The sequence below is a fragment of the Sinocyclocheilus rhinocerous genome, unplaced genomic scaffold (assembly GCF_001515625.1).
Source record: "Sinocyclocheilus rhinocerous isolate Xijiao unplaced genomic scaffold, SAMN03320098_v1.1 scaffold366, whole genome shotgun sequence".
NCBI lineage: Eukaryota > Metazoa > Chordata > Actinopteri > Cypriniformes > Cyprinidae > Sinocyclocheilus > Sinocyclocheilus rhinocerous.
The window spans coordinates 928,565-941,766 of record NW_015660877.1 but is presented as its reverse complement, the minus strand read 5'-3'; the positions used below and the strand labels follow the sequence as shown (position 1 = coordinate 941,766).

Here is a 13,202-nt window from a genome sequence, read left to right as displayed (position 1 = left end):
GCAAAGGAAATCCAAGGTTACTTGTCAGAGAGTGCAAAACCATAGATTTGCATAGAAGATTAGTTGTTCAGAACCATGGACAGGGGTCACAGATCAGCAGTGGGATCTCAGAATGTCCCCTGTTCAGTCCTATAGACAATATCTGACATTTGCATGCAGTTTGCTCTCTGCCATGACCAATCCAGATATAGATGGGCGGAGTGAGAGTACAGATTCGGAGTCTGAGGTGGGAGGTTTTACATGAGAGACTCGAGGAGATGGGTACACTGCATTGATATCTTCCACGTTGTGCGCGAAAACCACACGATCCCTCCCCGATATTACGCAGTCTATTTAAACGCAACATCCACACACCCATTCCATCACTTACCACTTTGGTCGTCTCACCTGCACTCGCGGTGTTCAGGAGAGGAATCCAGTGATGGATCAGGACAAGTACCTGCCAGATCTCATTGCCGAGAAGGAGAGCTTGGACCCGTCGTTCGTCCACGCGATGCGCCTTCTCGCTGAAGGTAAACTACGATTTTTTCTGCCATCATTTTTAGGCTCGTATCTGTTTGGTGTGGCGTCGCTGCTGTAGGCTACATTGTTTGTGCCGTTATCGCGAATACAATATTCATTAATCATGTTTAATTCAGATAAATGGATATCTGTTCTTGAAGCATGTAAGAATGAATCATGCGTGTCAGGTGTTATCATTTAGGCTATTATTATTTCAGGTGATCATTTAGTAAAATGAGGGAATTGTTCACAGGCGGGCTTGGTCTTTATAAATAATTTTTGTAGCTATGTAAAGTTGTCTTTTCCAGTTATTGGGACTGTGCACAACTTCGTTTTCATACAGCGTTCAAGTGAGCTTTCAGTCAACACATATGTTACCAGTGAACGGAATAAAAAAAAAAAATTAGAAGCAGCATAAACGACAATAAAATATTTGGCGGCTGTTCATCAGTTCTTCCGAAAAAGTTCGCGTGCTTCAACGACGTCGCTTACTATAATCACAGAAATGATTTCGAGTTGGGCTACTGGATCGGGCAATACGGCAAACGCATTCATATACTGAAACCTATGTAGCCTATTCATAATAATGATTCTTTATGCATTTGATCTAATAAATTCAAATTATACATTTATCTCTCATTCTGTTTCATTTAATAACCAGTATGATAATTATATCATAACTTAAAGGGAAGTTAGGTATTTCAAAGCAGTTTCGGCTTTTTCTAAAGAAATAAAATGTAAAATCATTAAATATAAAAGTAATTTCATTGCATAATCTCTCTATGTTCTCATCGCGAACTCATTGATTTAGTACCGCATAGTCAGCTAGACGTCACTTATCTAAAATACTATTTAATTTTGTGATATAGGTTATTTATCATATAGCTACAAGTCATGCACTTGCCTTATACGCACAGCACAAATCTGATCGCAATGGGAAACTGGCGAGCAGCTTTCTGTTGTTATGGTTACCTACTTTTGTCTACGAATTTTTATTTATTTTTAAATGTATTTAAGGTCTGTCAATAGATTAACATTTTTAATCTAATTAATCACACCCTTTTTCTGTGATTAATCGCACACTTCATGAAATTAAGCATAGACCATATACCTTGTTTCAAATGTTTTTGTCATCATTTGCTATATCCAGCAATGTAAACCAAAAGATTGAAGGGTGATTCTCAAAAATCTGTATTTTCTGCAAGCTTTTTTCAAGATAAATTTAGATGTCTTTCCAAAAAAGGACTCCAAAAGAACTCCAAAAGGAAACTCCAAAGAACCAAATGATGTAAGGAGCCCATATAAACACATATGAAAGAAAAAAATGCCAAAAAATAAAAATCTGAATTTTATAGTATGTGTACAGTGCAACAGCAAAGAGCTTTTTTACATTTTAGAGAAGTCAAGTTGCGATACCGAACAGGACCACATGGTGATGCTAAAAAACCCTAAACCATCCGCCTGCTGACTGCTGCTGCATATATCTACTACAGTACACGGATCCATTCAGAATAACTAAACACAGCAACATAAACATGACAAATCAAAACATTATCGTGAATGTGTGTGGAAACAACGTGAATGTACGGAAATGTCTGTGCCTGTGTATAAATACAATGTGCGATCAGTGCGTCAAGAGCTTTCATACACGCATTATTATTACGTACTCACGCGTGCTTACTGTACGACACCTGTACGCCACCGCGATCGTCTTTACCTTGATTGCAGTCTTCATCCATCAAAACTTTACTAACGAGACTGGTTATCCAGTCGAGAAAACATAGTTTGCTTGTGTTGTGTTGACAATCCGTTCAGTCTGTACTTCAAACAGCGCGACGTGTGAGGGCTCGCGCTCTTCAGAGACAATCACCGAATATGACAGAGCTCGTGTTTAAAAGCAAAACACACTGGAATTAATAATTCACTGAAAATGCAATGTGAGTCTCTGTTCTCTCTGCAATCTCTGATGTAATCAGCCTGGTTTCCTTTATATTAGCAATGTTTTGGACGGATTGTTTGAATGCATTCACTTTCTGGATCATTGGACTGAAAACTTTCCTGGAGTTTAGTGGCTTAAAATTATCTGATCGCAAACAGAGAAGCAAAATCGGGTTAAAAGTTTAGAATAGAAATTGTGCTTCAGTAATTTTGCGTTAAATTATTTTAACGAGTTAAGGATTGTAAAATTAATCGCATGCGTTAACATGTTAACGTTGACAGCCCTAATTTATTTATTTATTTTTGAAGTATTTGGCCAGCTGTGACTAATTTTAATCAAAATTTGATCACTAAAAACCATGTTTTGCCATATGAACTTCTATGAAAAATAATAACTTACAGGCTATAGCCTTGATTTGCTGCTATATCTCTATTGATTTATTGTTCAGCACAGAGAGCCTAAATATTTCATTGCCTACCCAGTATTAATTTGTTTGAGGTCATAAGGACAACCTAACATGGTAGCATTACATATGATCTGAAGTTATTATAGTTGGCATAAGATAAAAGCAGTCCTTGACAACTCATCAGATAGTAAGCAGAGTAATTAAGAGGCAATTACGGCTATTACAAAGTACTCACACTGGCTCAGATTAGCTCAAGTGCAGGGGAGCACAGTGGAGTGTGTGCTGTTGAATAAGCATGCATATAATTAAATGACAACAGTTGTAACTGGTCCAGGTTATCAGGAAATTGTAAACAGTAAACATATTTTTAATTGTAAATAATGCACAACATTAATTTACATGAAAACATAAGTCACTATTAATGCTGCTTCAGTTTGTTTTATAGAAGTGTTCTGAATGCCTGCATCTGGTTGCATACAGCCCATGTCATCTCATGTGCTGGATTTATTCATGAAGGTTAGATTCATTTTCACATGATAGAAGCAAACAAACAAACAAAAAACGTTCCGCAAGCTCATGGCAAATATAACATTTTTAAAGTGTTTTTATGTAAACAGGCCAGTATTTCCATCTGAAAGAACAGGAAACCCAAAAGGCTGAGCTGATGATTCAGGTTCTGAAGAATTGGGTCCTAAAACTGTGCTGTGCTTTTTCAAAAGAGAAAGTGTTACCGAGGTTTTCTGTAGGTAACAAATGTGTCTGGTAAAAAACTCTTTAGGTGCCCCAAAATAATTTGTCATAATCTTAAAACCAAATCACGATAACACAGCTCTCCACAAAAGGGATAATAAGTCATTTGTATGCTATCTTTCAAATAAACTAAATTGGCCATGGTTATGAAAGTCTGCATATAGCTTATTTTACCATTATTCAGTCTGAATATTTTGCCTCTGCACAAAAAGGCTTATTGAACTGGAATTAATGGCAATTAGTGGCAGTCTACTTACTCTCCTGTGGGTCATTTTTAATCTAAGTAGACACCTACTGTCTTAAAAGACTTCATTTTTAGTGCTTCCCCCAAGACATGTAGAAAAAAGTTTGTGTTTCATGTTCACATTTCAGTGTTATATAATGCTATTATTATAAAGTATACAATTTATTCATAAATAATGAAAGAAATAAAAATGTTAAACTTAATCATCTCACCTTGGTAGCACATTATGAAGAATGTATCAATAGTGGCAAAAATAAAAAAAAGCAAACCTTGTGGTTCATTAAATTTCATGCTGAGCCACTGGTTCCCTGGCAGTGTTTCTTTACCCAAGCACATATTTTATTTATTTCAGAATGTTGTATGATAGTCAGGCCTCTTGGTACTGCATGTACCTCGAGGGCCAGTGAACAGTACACCCGATTTAAACCTGGATAGGAAATGACTCTGGCCCATGTTCAGGGAACACTTTGATATATGTGCTTTCTTGTTAAAGATTTAAAACTCTACACTGTTAAGTTTGCTGTACATTTTGGGATATTAAGGGAATTTAAATCAAATGCTTTCACTCTCAGAGTTTCTGGGTTTAAGGAGAGTTCAGGCAAGGAGTCTCCCACAGCTTAGTTATTTTGGTTAAAATTTTGTCACTCCCTTTAAGAGGGAAGTGATTAATATTACAACGGCGATCAATACAAGCGTAACTTATCCTAAACACCAGGCGTCCTGGAAACAACTGACGACTAAGCACTTCAGCTAATGGCCCGTGCCTGCTGCGTAACTCTAATGTCAAGAACTCTCTGAAACTGCACAGTTCCAGTGCACTGTGAAAGAACTTGCACAAATTATTAGAATTGCTAATTTTAGGATTTTTTTATAATGTGAAAAAAAGTGATACTTATCATGACATATTTTAGTGCAGCAAAGCAATGGCCAGAGGATCATTTATCTTGTTTTTCTTTTGTTTTTTTGTTTTTCTCAGAGCCATACAAAATGAGATGATTTTTGATAATCTGCTCAACGTTTGGCTGTTTTCCAAGAGATCATTTGTACAGTTCATAATTTTTTTTAAGTTCATGAAATATCATGACATAGAGCACATTTGAACTTATACACAAATGTAATATAAATAAATATATTAGGTTTCCATACAGGATATGACATATATTGTCATATAAAAGTAAAAACGTGTATGAAACATATTAGAAATTGGAACAATTTCTTATATTAAGATGTATATCTAGCCCATGTGTAAAAATAAAACCCATCAATATATGTTGATATTATATAAATAATAATATAAAAGTAGTATAATATAATATAAAATAAATAATATAAAAGTACTACACTCTAAAAAATTAAAAAGCAACCCAACCGCTGGGTCAAAACAACCCAATAGCTGGGTTTGTCCCTTTTTAACCCAGCATTTTTTAGAGTGTAGTATAATATAAAAGTAAATATAAAAATAGACATGTATTTAAAAAAAATTACAAAAACATATATTAACATACATATATATATATATAAATATATTTAATAATATATAATATAAAGTTGCATATACATCATTTTATTCATCTATTGCTATGGATGTTTAAAAAAATAGCAGGTTGTGTTGATTTTCACATATGCCATGTATATGTTTCGTTTTTAAGAATTTGCATAATAAAATAAATAAATAAATAAATAAAGTTGCATATATAAGTAAAATATATATTGTTGACACATATATATAGTTGCTAAATATAGTGCCATATTAAAAAAATATTATTAACGTGCATATAAAAATTCTACTGGGGATTTTATATATGTTATAAACTTATATCTTCATCTACCCAGAGAATGCATATATGTGAAAATTATACATCACCTTATAGGTAGCATATGTGGCAATATCACTCTTGATATAAGACAATATTTCATATATTACATTTCGGTATTGGATATAAGCAAATTGTGTTGACAGGTTTGTCTCAGAAAAGATAGGGGAAGTTTGGCTGAAAGAGACTGTTTAAAGTTGAATTCATCTTCTCCGTCCAGATGCTTTGATTTTCAGGTGAGACAGTCCACTTCAGAGAACCACCAACCTGGAATGAGCTGTTCCTCATGGGGGAACAAAGAGGATGCTTCACATTCCAGTCTGTCATTTTGATCTTGTAAAGCACATTGCTGAATTGCTTTTATAGAGGTGACTTGATGCAAACCACTTACTTTAGAAAAGGACAGACTGCTACTGCATCCACTTTAGAGTCTATTTTTCTAAAATGAGCCTTCTTTGCCTCATAGGGACGAAAAGTAAGGCAACAAAAAAAATCTGCTTAGCAACACCATTTTTGGAATGGATATAACAAGGTGGTGTTAAAGATGAGGCAGGATTTTGCTGAAATGTTTCCTCCCTGATGAACTGAGATGAAAACGAAGCATTTAAATCAAAGTGCTCTTGTATGATTAAAACAGCTGGTCATTCATTTCTGGACAGATGTTTGGGGTAAACAGTGTCTTGAATGAAAAAGTTTTTAATCAGAGAATTTAGTAATATTTGATTTTGCTTTAACAGTACAGTACATCTATTATATCACACTTAACTGTAGTGATTAATTTGTGGTTTAAACAACAGTAGTATATGACCTCTGAAGGATTGCTGTGCCTGATGGGAAAATTCTACCACTACAACCTTAATTATATAGAACAGCGTGAGTGTCATATTTCAGTAATCAATCACCCTTCACTATTATAACCAGGCATGTAATATCTGGAGAAAGCTTTATGTCAGTATTCCCTTTCATCTCAATGGTAGTTGCTTGGCTGACGCAACACCTAGTAGTACTAGATTTGAAATGAGGTTTTTGCTCAACAAGGATACACACCGCATGCTTTTAAGAGGCCTCAAAAAAGTATCTGCTAATAAGACTACTATAATAAAATTAAACATTTGGGGTTTAGTAAATTGTCTAATTTTCTGAGAATACACTTTCATTTTTCAGTGTCCGTCAATTGAGAAAAATGCTTTTTTATTACCAGATAGTTGTGTAGTGTAGTTACAACATTTCCCAGCAGGGGCTAATGGGACCTTGCTAACTAGCAGTTTGTAAACTATTCTTTGCTTCTGAGAGACTCATAACCCATTGCTTTAAATTACACAGTGCGTGTAAAATGTTTGCAGTCCAAGTTAACAAGGATTTTCTAGTTATGTCTAAGGTTTACACACATCTTTCAGATTCTACACAGGTCATATGCTTCCAGATGTCTTAAATTAGTGCTAATGAATGCAGTTGATCAAATGTGTGATCTAGCAGTAACCTTGTCCTGACAAATCGAAATCATTAGGCCACAGAACGTGATGGAATGAATGTTTAATGATATGTCTCCATTTTCATAAGCAGCCTTTTAACTCGATTTAGTTCTCCTGTGCTATTAATTTGACCTGTAGATTGCATAGTCACAGACTTTGATAGACCAACTCCCGCAATCCTCCGGACATTAGTATGTAGAGTGTGAGCTATTTAAAATGGGTATGTTGATAGGATCAGCTGTTCCTAACAGCTTCCCATTTGAAAACATATCAAGCCACAGCTCTCTATCACAGAGTAATCATGTGCAGGCTAATAGGTTAATGACAGCTACCTTAATATTTTGATAAATATGTTGCTGTTTTTCCACAACTGAAAATGATAGATGGTTTGATACCCTGTTCTAATAATATGGGACGTGCCAGGTCTCTTTTATGTTTTGGGGGCCACAGGAAGACCTTGTTTAGCTGTGAGCTACAAGAAGTGTGACTATTAGTTTTTTCCTTCCATATATAGGCTTACTGATGGAACAAATGATTCCAAGCCACCAGCCAACTGTATATTTGCCCCCGGCTTCATGAATCTTTAGCATGTTGCCTTCCTTGAGTTAATGGCTGTGAAAAATGAAACATTATGCCTTTGTAGGCAGTATATTTAGGAAGGCATCAAGGAACATCTGAATCTAGCATTCGCATAACTGTGCCTTTATCCAAGTTGGTTTTTGAAGCAGTGCAGATGTAGATAATATCCCACAATCCTGTGCTGAAAATATTTAATTTTCCTTCATTTTTTTCGCCATTTGATTCATTTCTTCAGAGAAAAAAACACTTTTTTCATTATTATATATAAAGCTAATGAAATTTGCATTTATATATTCCACCAGGATATATTTATTTTTGATCCTCACCATGCATATTGTTTGGTTTCCTCAGCAGCATAACTGGCACAGGCCACTTGTGTTTGCTATGAGATACACAGTGAACTGCTCTGCATAGATTGTTCCTGAAACTTCAGCTGGAACAAAGAAATCCCAAGTGTCTTTGTTTCTCTGGCTGGATGGCAGGTTCCTTTTCTTCTTGCTGTTACAACAACACCTTCTAAAAATGGGATGCCCATACACTTGCTGTGAGAGGCAGTGAGTAGCACTCCCTTGCAAGCGTGTTTGGTGACTTGATGTAATACCACTCTTCAGGGAGAACAGGGGGTGGCTGACAGCAAATTCGAACGGGCTTGTCCTTGTGCTCCTGGAATAATTTGCATCAACATTATACATGTGGCAGATGTTAATGTGCATTTTGGCTAAAGAACAAAATGGATACTGAATTAAGTGTGTGATTTCATTTTGAAATATGCGTCAGACAGGTGAAGCAAATGTGTGGGATCTAAAAGCTAGCTATCTCTCTGTCCCTTTGCTCTTCTCTATGCTCATCTGTAGCATCGTGTGAAAGGAGACTGAGCAAAGCTGGAGCAGAAATCATATCGTCCTTTTAATGCATGACAGCCACACTCTCAGTTCCTTATTCATGCATAATACGAGCCCCCCGGCAAAAGTTCAATTAAGGAATCTTCTTATGATTGGGGGAGTCATTTAAAATGTAATGGAGAAAAGAGATTTGCTAAAAAGCATGTCAGAATGATTTTAGACTTTTTTGTATTTTTGTCTCTGTGTTACTGTTAGTGAGCTGTCAATAGCTGAATGAATACAGTCCAACTGCACAGTCTGTTGAGGGCAGCCTGTAATATGTGCACACATGTATGTTTAATAAACAAGTTTGAGGATTTTTGTTTTTGAAAGTGACAGTAATGAAATGTATAATGTTACAAAAAATTCCTATTTTTAATAAATGCTGCTTTTTTAAAAAAAACTTTCTTTTCATCAATGAATCCTGAAAATCATGGTTTTCAAAACTATTGCACAGCAGTTACACAACTGTCTTCAACATTTATAATAGAAATATATGTTTCTTAGCACCAAATTAGTATATTAGGCTGGAGTAATGGCTGCTGAAAATTCAGCTTTGCCATTACAGGGATAAATTGCATTTTAAAATATATTAAAATGGAAGTTATTTTTGATCAAATAAATGCCTTGGTGAGCATAAAGGAGTTATTTTAAAACATAAAAAACATTTTTAATATTAGTTAATAAAAATATAGCCGTTCATTGTTGAATTTTAATATTGTAAAATACATAAGACATTTTTTTTCAAAGGAAATAGATCTGCTACCTGCTGGGTGAAATTTTTAATTCTTGTGTAAACAGGTCTGTTTACTATCTCTATGCTCATCTGTAGCATCGTGTGAAAGGAGACTGAGCAAAGCTGGAGCAGAAATCATATCGTCCTTTTAATGCATGACAGCCACTCTCTCAGTTCCTTATTCATGCATAATACGAGCCCCCCGGCAAAAGTTCAATTAAGGAATCTTCTTATGATTGGGGGAGTCATTTAAAATGTAATGGAGAAAAGAGATTTGCTAAAAAGCATGTCAGAATGATTTTAGACTTTTTTGTATTTTTGTCTCTGTGTTACTGTTAGTGAGCTGTCAATAGCTGAATGAATACAGTCCAACTGCACAGTCTGTTGAGGGCAGCCTGTAATATGTGCACACATGTATGTTTAATAAACAAGTTTGAGGATTTTTGTTTTTGAAAGTGACAGTAATGAAATGTATAATGTTACAAAAAATTCCTATTTTTAATAAATGCTGCTTTTTTAAAAAAAACTTTCTTTTCATCAATGAATCCTGAAAATCATGGTTTTCAAAACTATTGCACAGCAGTTACACAACTGTCTTCAACATTTATAATAGAAATATATGTTTCTTAGCACCAAATTAGTATATTAGGCTGGAGTAATGGCTGCTGAAAATTCAGTTTTGCCATTACAGGGATAAATTGCATTTTAAAATATATTAAAATGGAAGTTATTTTTGATCAAATAAATGCCTTGGTGAGCATAAAGTAGTTATTTTAAAACATAAAAAACATTTTTAATATTAGTTAATAAAAATATAGCCGTTCATTGTTGAATTTTAATATTGTAAAATACATAAGACATTTTTTTTCAAAGGAAATAGATCTGCTACCTGCTGGGTGAAATTTTTAATTCTTGTGTAAACAGGTCTGTTTACTATCTCTGATCTTTTTAAAACATAATTAAATGATAATTACATTTAAAAAGCCCTTTGTAATATATTTACTGTCCTGATACGTTTAGCGTCACTCTAATTTTGTTATGGCACCCTCTGAAAGGTGCAAGAGCCAACTGTGCTGACATCTGTCGACCAACTATACTTTAGACCTGAGAGTCTTCTTTCCCACTTATTAGAAGTTCAGAGAGGAGTGATGCAGCACACGCCAGGCTCACTTTCATTGTAATTAGGAAGCAAGACAAGATGTTCTTTACTGTGGAGGTTAAACATTAGAGCTGAGTGTCTTTTCCTCCCCCCTAAGAAATATCCAGGAAATATCATTTTCATTCACCCTTAATTGTTGTTCAACCATTATAACATATTTGTTGCAGGGATATGAATTATGGAAGCATATCCATAATGAATGCTTTATGTCAGCGGTAATGTCAGTGTATTTGACTTTGAAGCATCTTTTTGAGGGTCATACATTTTTAGTGTAGAAGACTACTGTATTAATGGTTCAGTGTCTTAAGATGCACAATGCGCAAATATCACCTCTGACTAAGCTATAAAAAATATCTACATTCCTGCCGGACCACTAAGGTTAATTAAGTAATGTAAATTAGGGTGATGCACAATGAAAGGTGATGTATGATGGGGAAGGAAATGAAAAGAGAAGAGGTTTCTAATAGTAATGACTTGAGTAATATTTGTTGAGATAGGCAGAAGATGGAAATATGTTAATATTCAGAAACTGAAATGAGTTTCTCAAACTCATCTGAAACAAATATTATGAAGCCTATTGTAAAATCATGGTGTTGTAAAGTGACACATTCAAACATATCGTAGAATAACATTTTAAATGTCAAAATATTACAGGCAGGTGCATTTGTTTCATTCAAAAATAGCAATATCACTCTTTGAATATGATGTGTTTAGTGGATAGTGTGTGTGTGTGTGTGTGTGTGTGTGTGTTTTGCACTCAATTTCTCATTGACTGCATTTACAGGCACAAGAATGTTGATATTAATCAGAATTGGATCATATTTTGACCATTTATATGTAAATGAACAATGTGCACTCTTTATGTTACCTGCACCCAGATCTCTCAGTTTATTTGTCAGCTAAAGTCTGCTGGATGATGCAAACTTTGGCAAAAGGGAACACTGTAACCCGGTTTGTCCATTTTCTCTAGTCACATAGCACTAATTAAAGCACCTATTATATAAAAAATGCCTTTCTACTACACAGACAGCCAAGTTTTGTTAAATATACATATCTTTCCTGCACTGAATAACCCCTTTAAGTGCCATGCAAACTTGATTTCTTAACCACATTAAACAGAATCTCTGATTTCTAGAAATCTAAGCAAGAATTATAATAAAAATTTAACCAGAATATAAACCTTCATCTAAAATTGATAAAGGTGGTCATTGCTCGCTGAAGTAGTATGAGTAGTAGACAAAAAGGTTGTAAAGCAGATTGAAAAAAATTTCCCTCGGGTACAGCAGGGCAACAATTCACAAGCTGACGTAACATAAGTGCTGCCAAAAAAGTTTGTATTAAATCCTTTGTCTGTGTTCTTTGGATTGAAATTGTCCAAATTGGGTTTTATAATAGATCAAGAATATCCTTCAAAGTGGGATATATGTTATAAAATAGGAAAGTACAATCACAGAGGGCCTTGGCAGCTGAGATTGCCTCAGTTCTCTGTTAATTTGTGTTCTGGTGGATTACAAAGCTACGATTCCTGCAGAGTTGACTTTTTTGAATAGGAAGGGTACTGTGATTATTACCCATGGTTCGTAATATTGCTGAGGCAGAAACACAAGACTGGTTTGAGCAATGCACAATTAGCTCAAACTAATTTTCATCTCTCACTTGTGCCAGTTGCCTCCTCCATATCCTGTGACTGAGTCATCACCTTTATCTGTATTCAATCATTTTCAAACCTACACCTTTGTAACCTTATATGTGTGTATGAGTGTGTCAGGAGAGTGCAAACCAAAAAGATTATGTTACAGATTACAAAGAAATAGTGAACACAAAATGAGGGTGACAAAAAAAAATCTGAATTGTAACAGATAACCTTCAAATGATTTTGGGTTGAAAATGTATTTTACTAGAACAAAAGGGTGATTTACCTTTCTTTTTCATAGCCGTATTATTCTAATGTGAGTGATTTTGAATTTCTGAGTTCCATAGGTCCTGATCAAGAGGTCAGATTGATGTGTTTTACACAATGTGAATGTCATTTTCAGCTGAAAGTTTCATTTTCCAGCCAGCAGGATGCTATCTTCAGAGAGACTGTGAGTCTTCAAAGTTCCGTACGGTTATGTCTTTTTAAAGGATTGTTAGAAAAGGTGGATCAAGTAGTGTAAAATGTATTGTATATCAAGGAACAATACTGTGACACTCCAAATAATATTATTAAAAGCCATATCCACCTGCTTGATCAGCCTCAGATTAGGCCCAAAGGTCTTTTCCGATTTTCTTTTGTCATTGTGAACATTATTATTTGGACAGATCCAGCATCCCTTAAATTGTACCCAATTGGTTCATGCTGAACAAGGATCATAGAATTCAATCTAGAATCTTCTTGTGAACTACAACTGTAGAGAAACTTCACAGAGCCTTTAGATGAATATATTTGACATTCTGTGATGTGCACGTTTTTCTGCTTATTATAATGCCAAGAAGATGAAAAATGTTCTGATTTTAATGCTTTTTGGTAGATCAGTTAGAGATTTTTTTCTTAAATGCTTAAAATTTAAATGCTTGAATATATATTTTTACCTTTGAATGACCAATCAATTGTTTATGCATTGGTAACCGTATAGGGCACTCCTTAAACAAGCTGGGCTGAAGTGTTTTATGCAAAGGCATAACAACAGATGTCGGAAAAAGAAGCCAAGCCAGAATTTAAGCCTGGATCTTTCCTATTAT

General features: G+C 34.8%; 1 protein-coding gene across 1 annotated transcript in view; it reads left to right on the top strand.

The window, feature by feature from the left end:
* The first annotated feature begins 230 nt into the window (after nt 1-230).
* LOC107725434 (KH domain-containing, RNA-binding, signal transduction-associated protein 2-like) overlaps nt 231-13,202 on the top strand; it is a 53,515-nt gene continuing 40,543 nt past the window's right edge. The window contains exon 1 of the mRNA XM_016534676.1: nt 231-512. Within this exon, the coding sequence (XP_016390162.1) occupies nt 422-512 (91 nt within the window). The 5' untranslated portion in view covers nt 231-421. The remainder of the gene's footprint in view (nt 513-13,202) is intronic.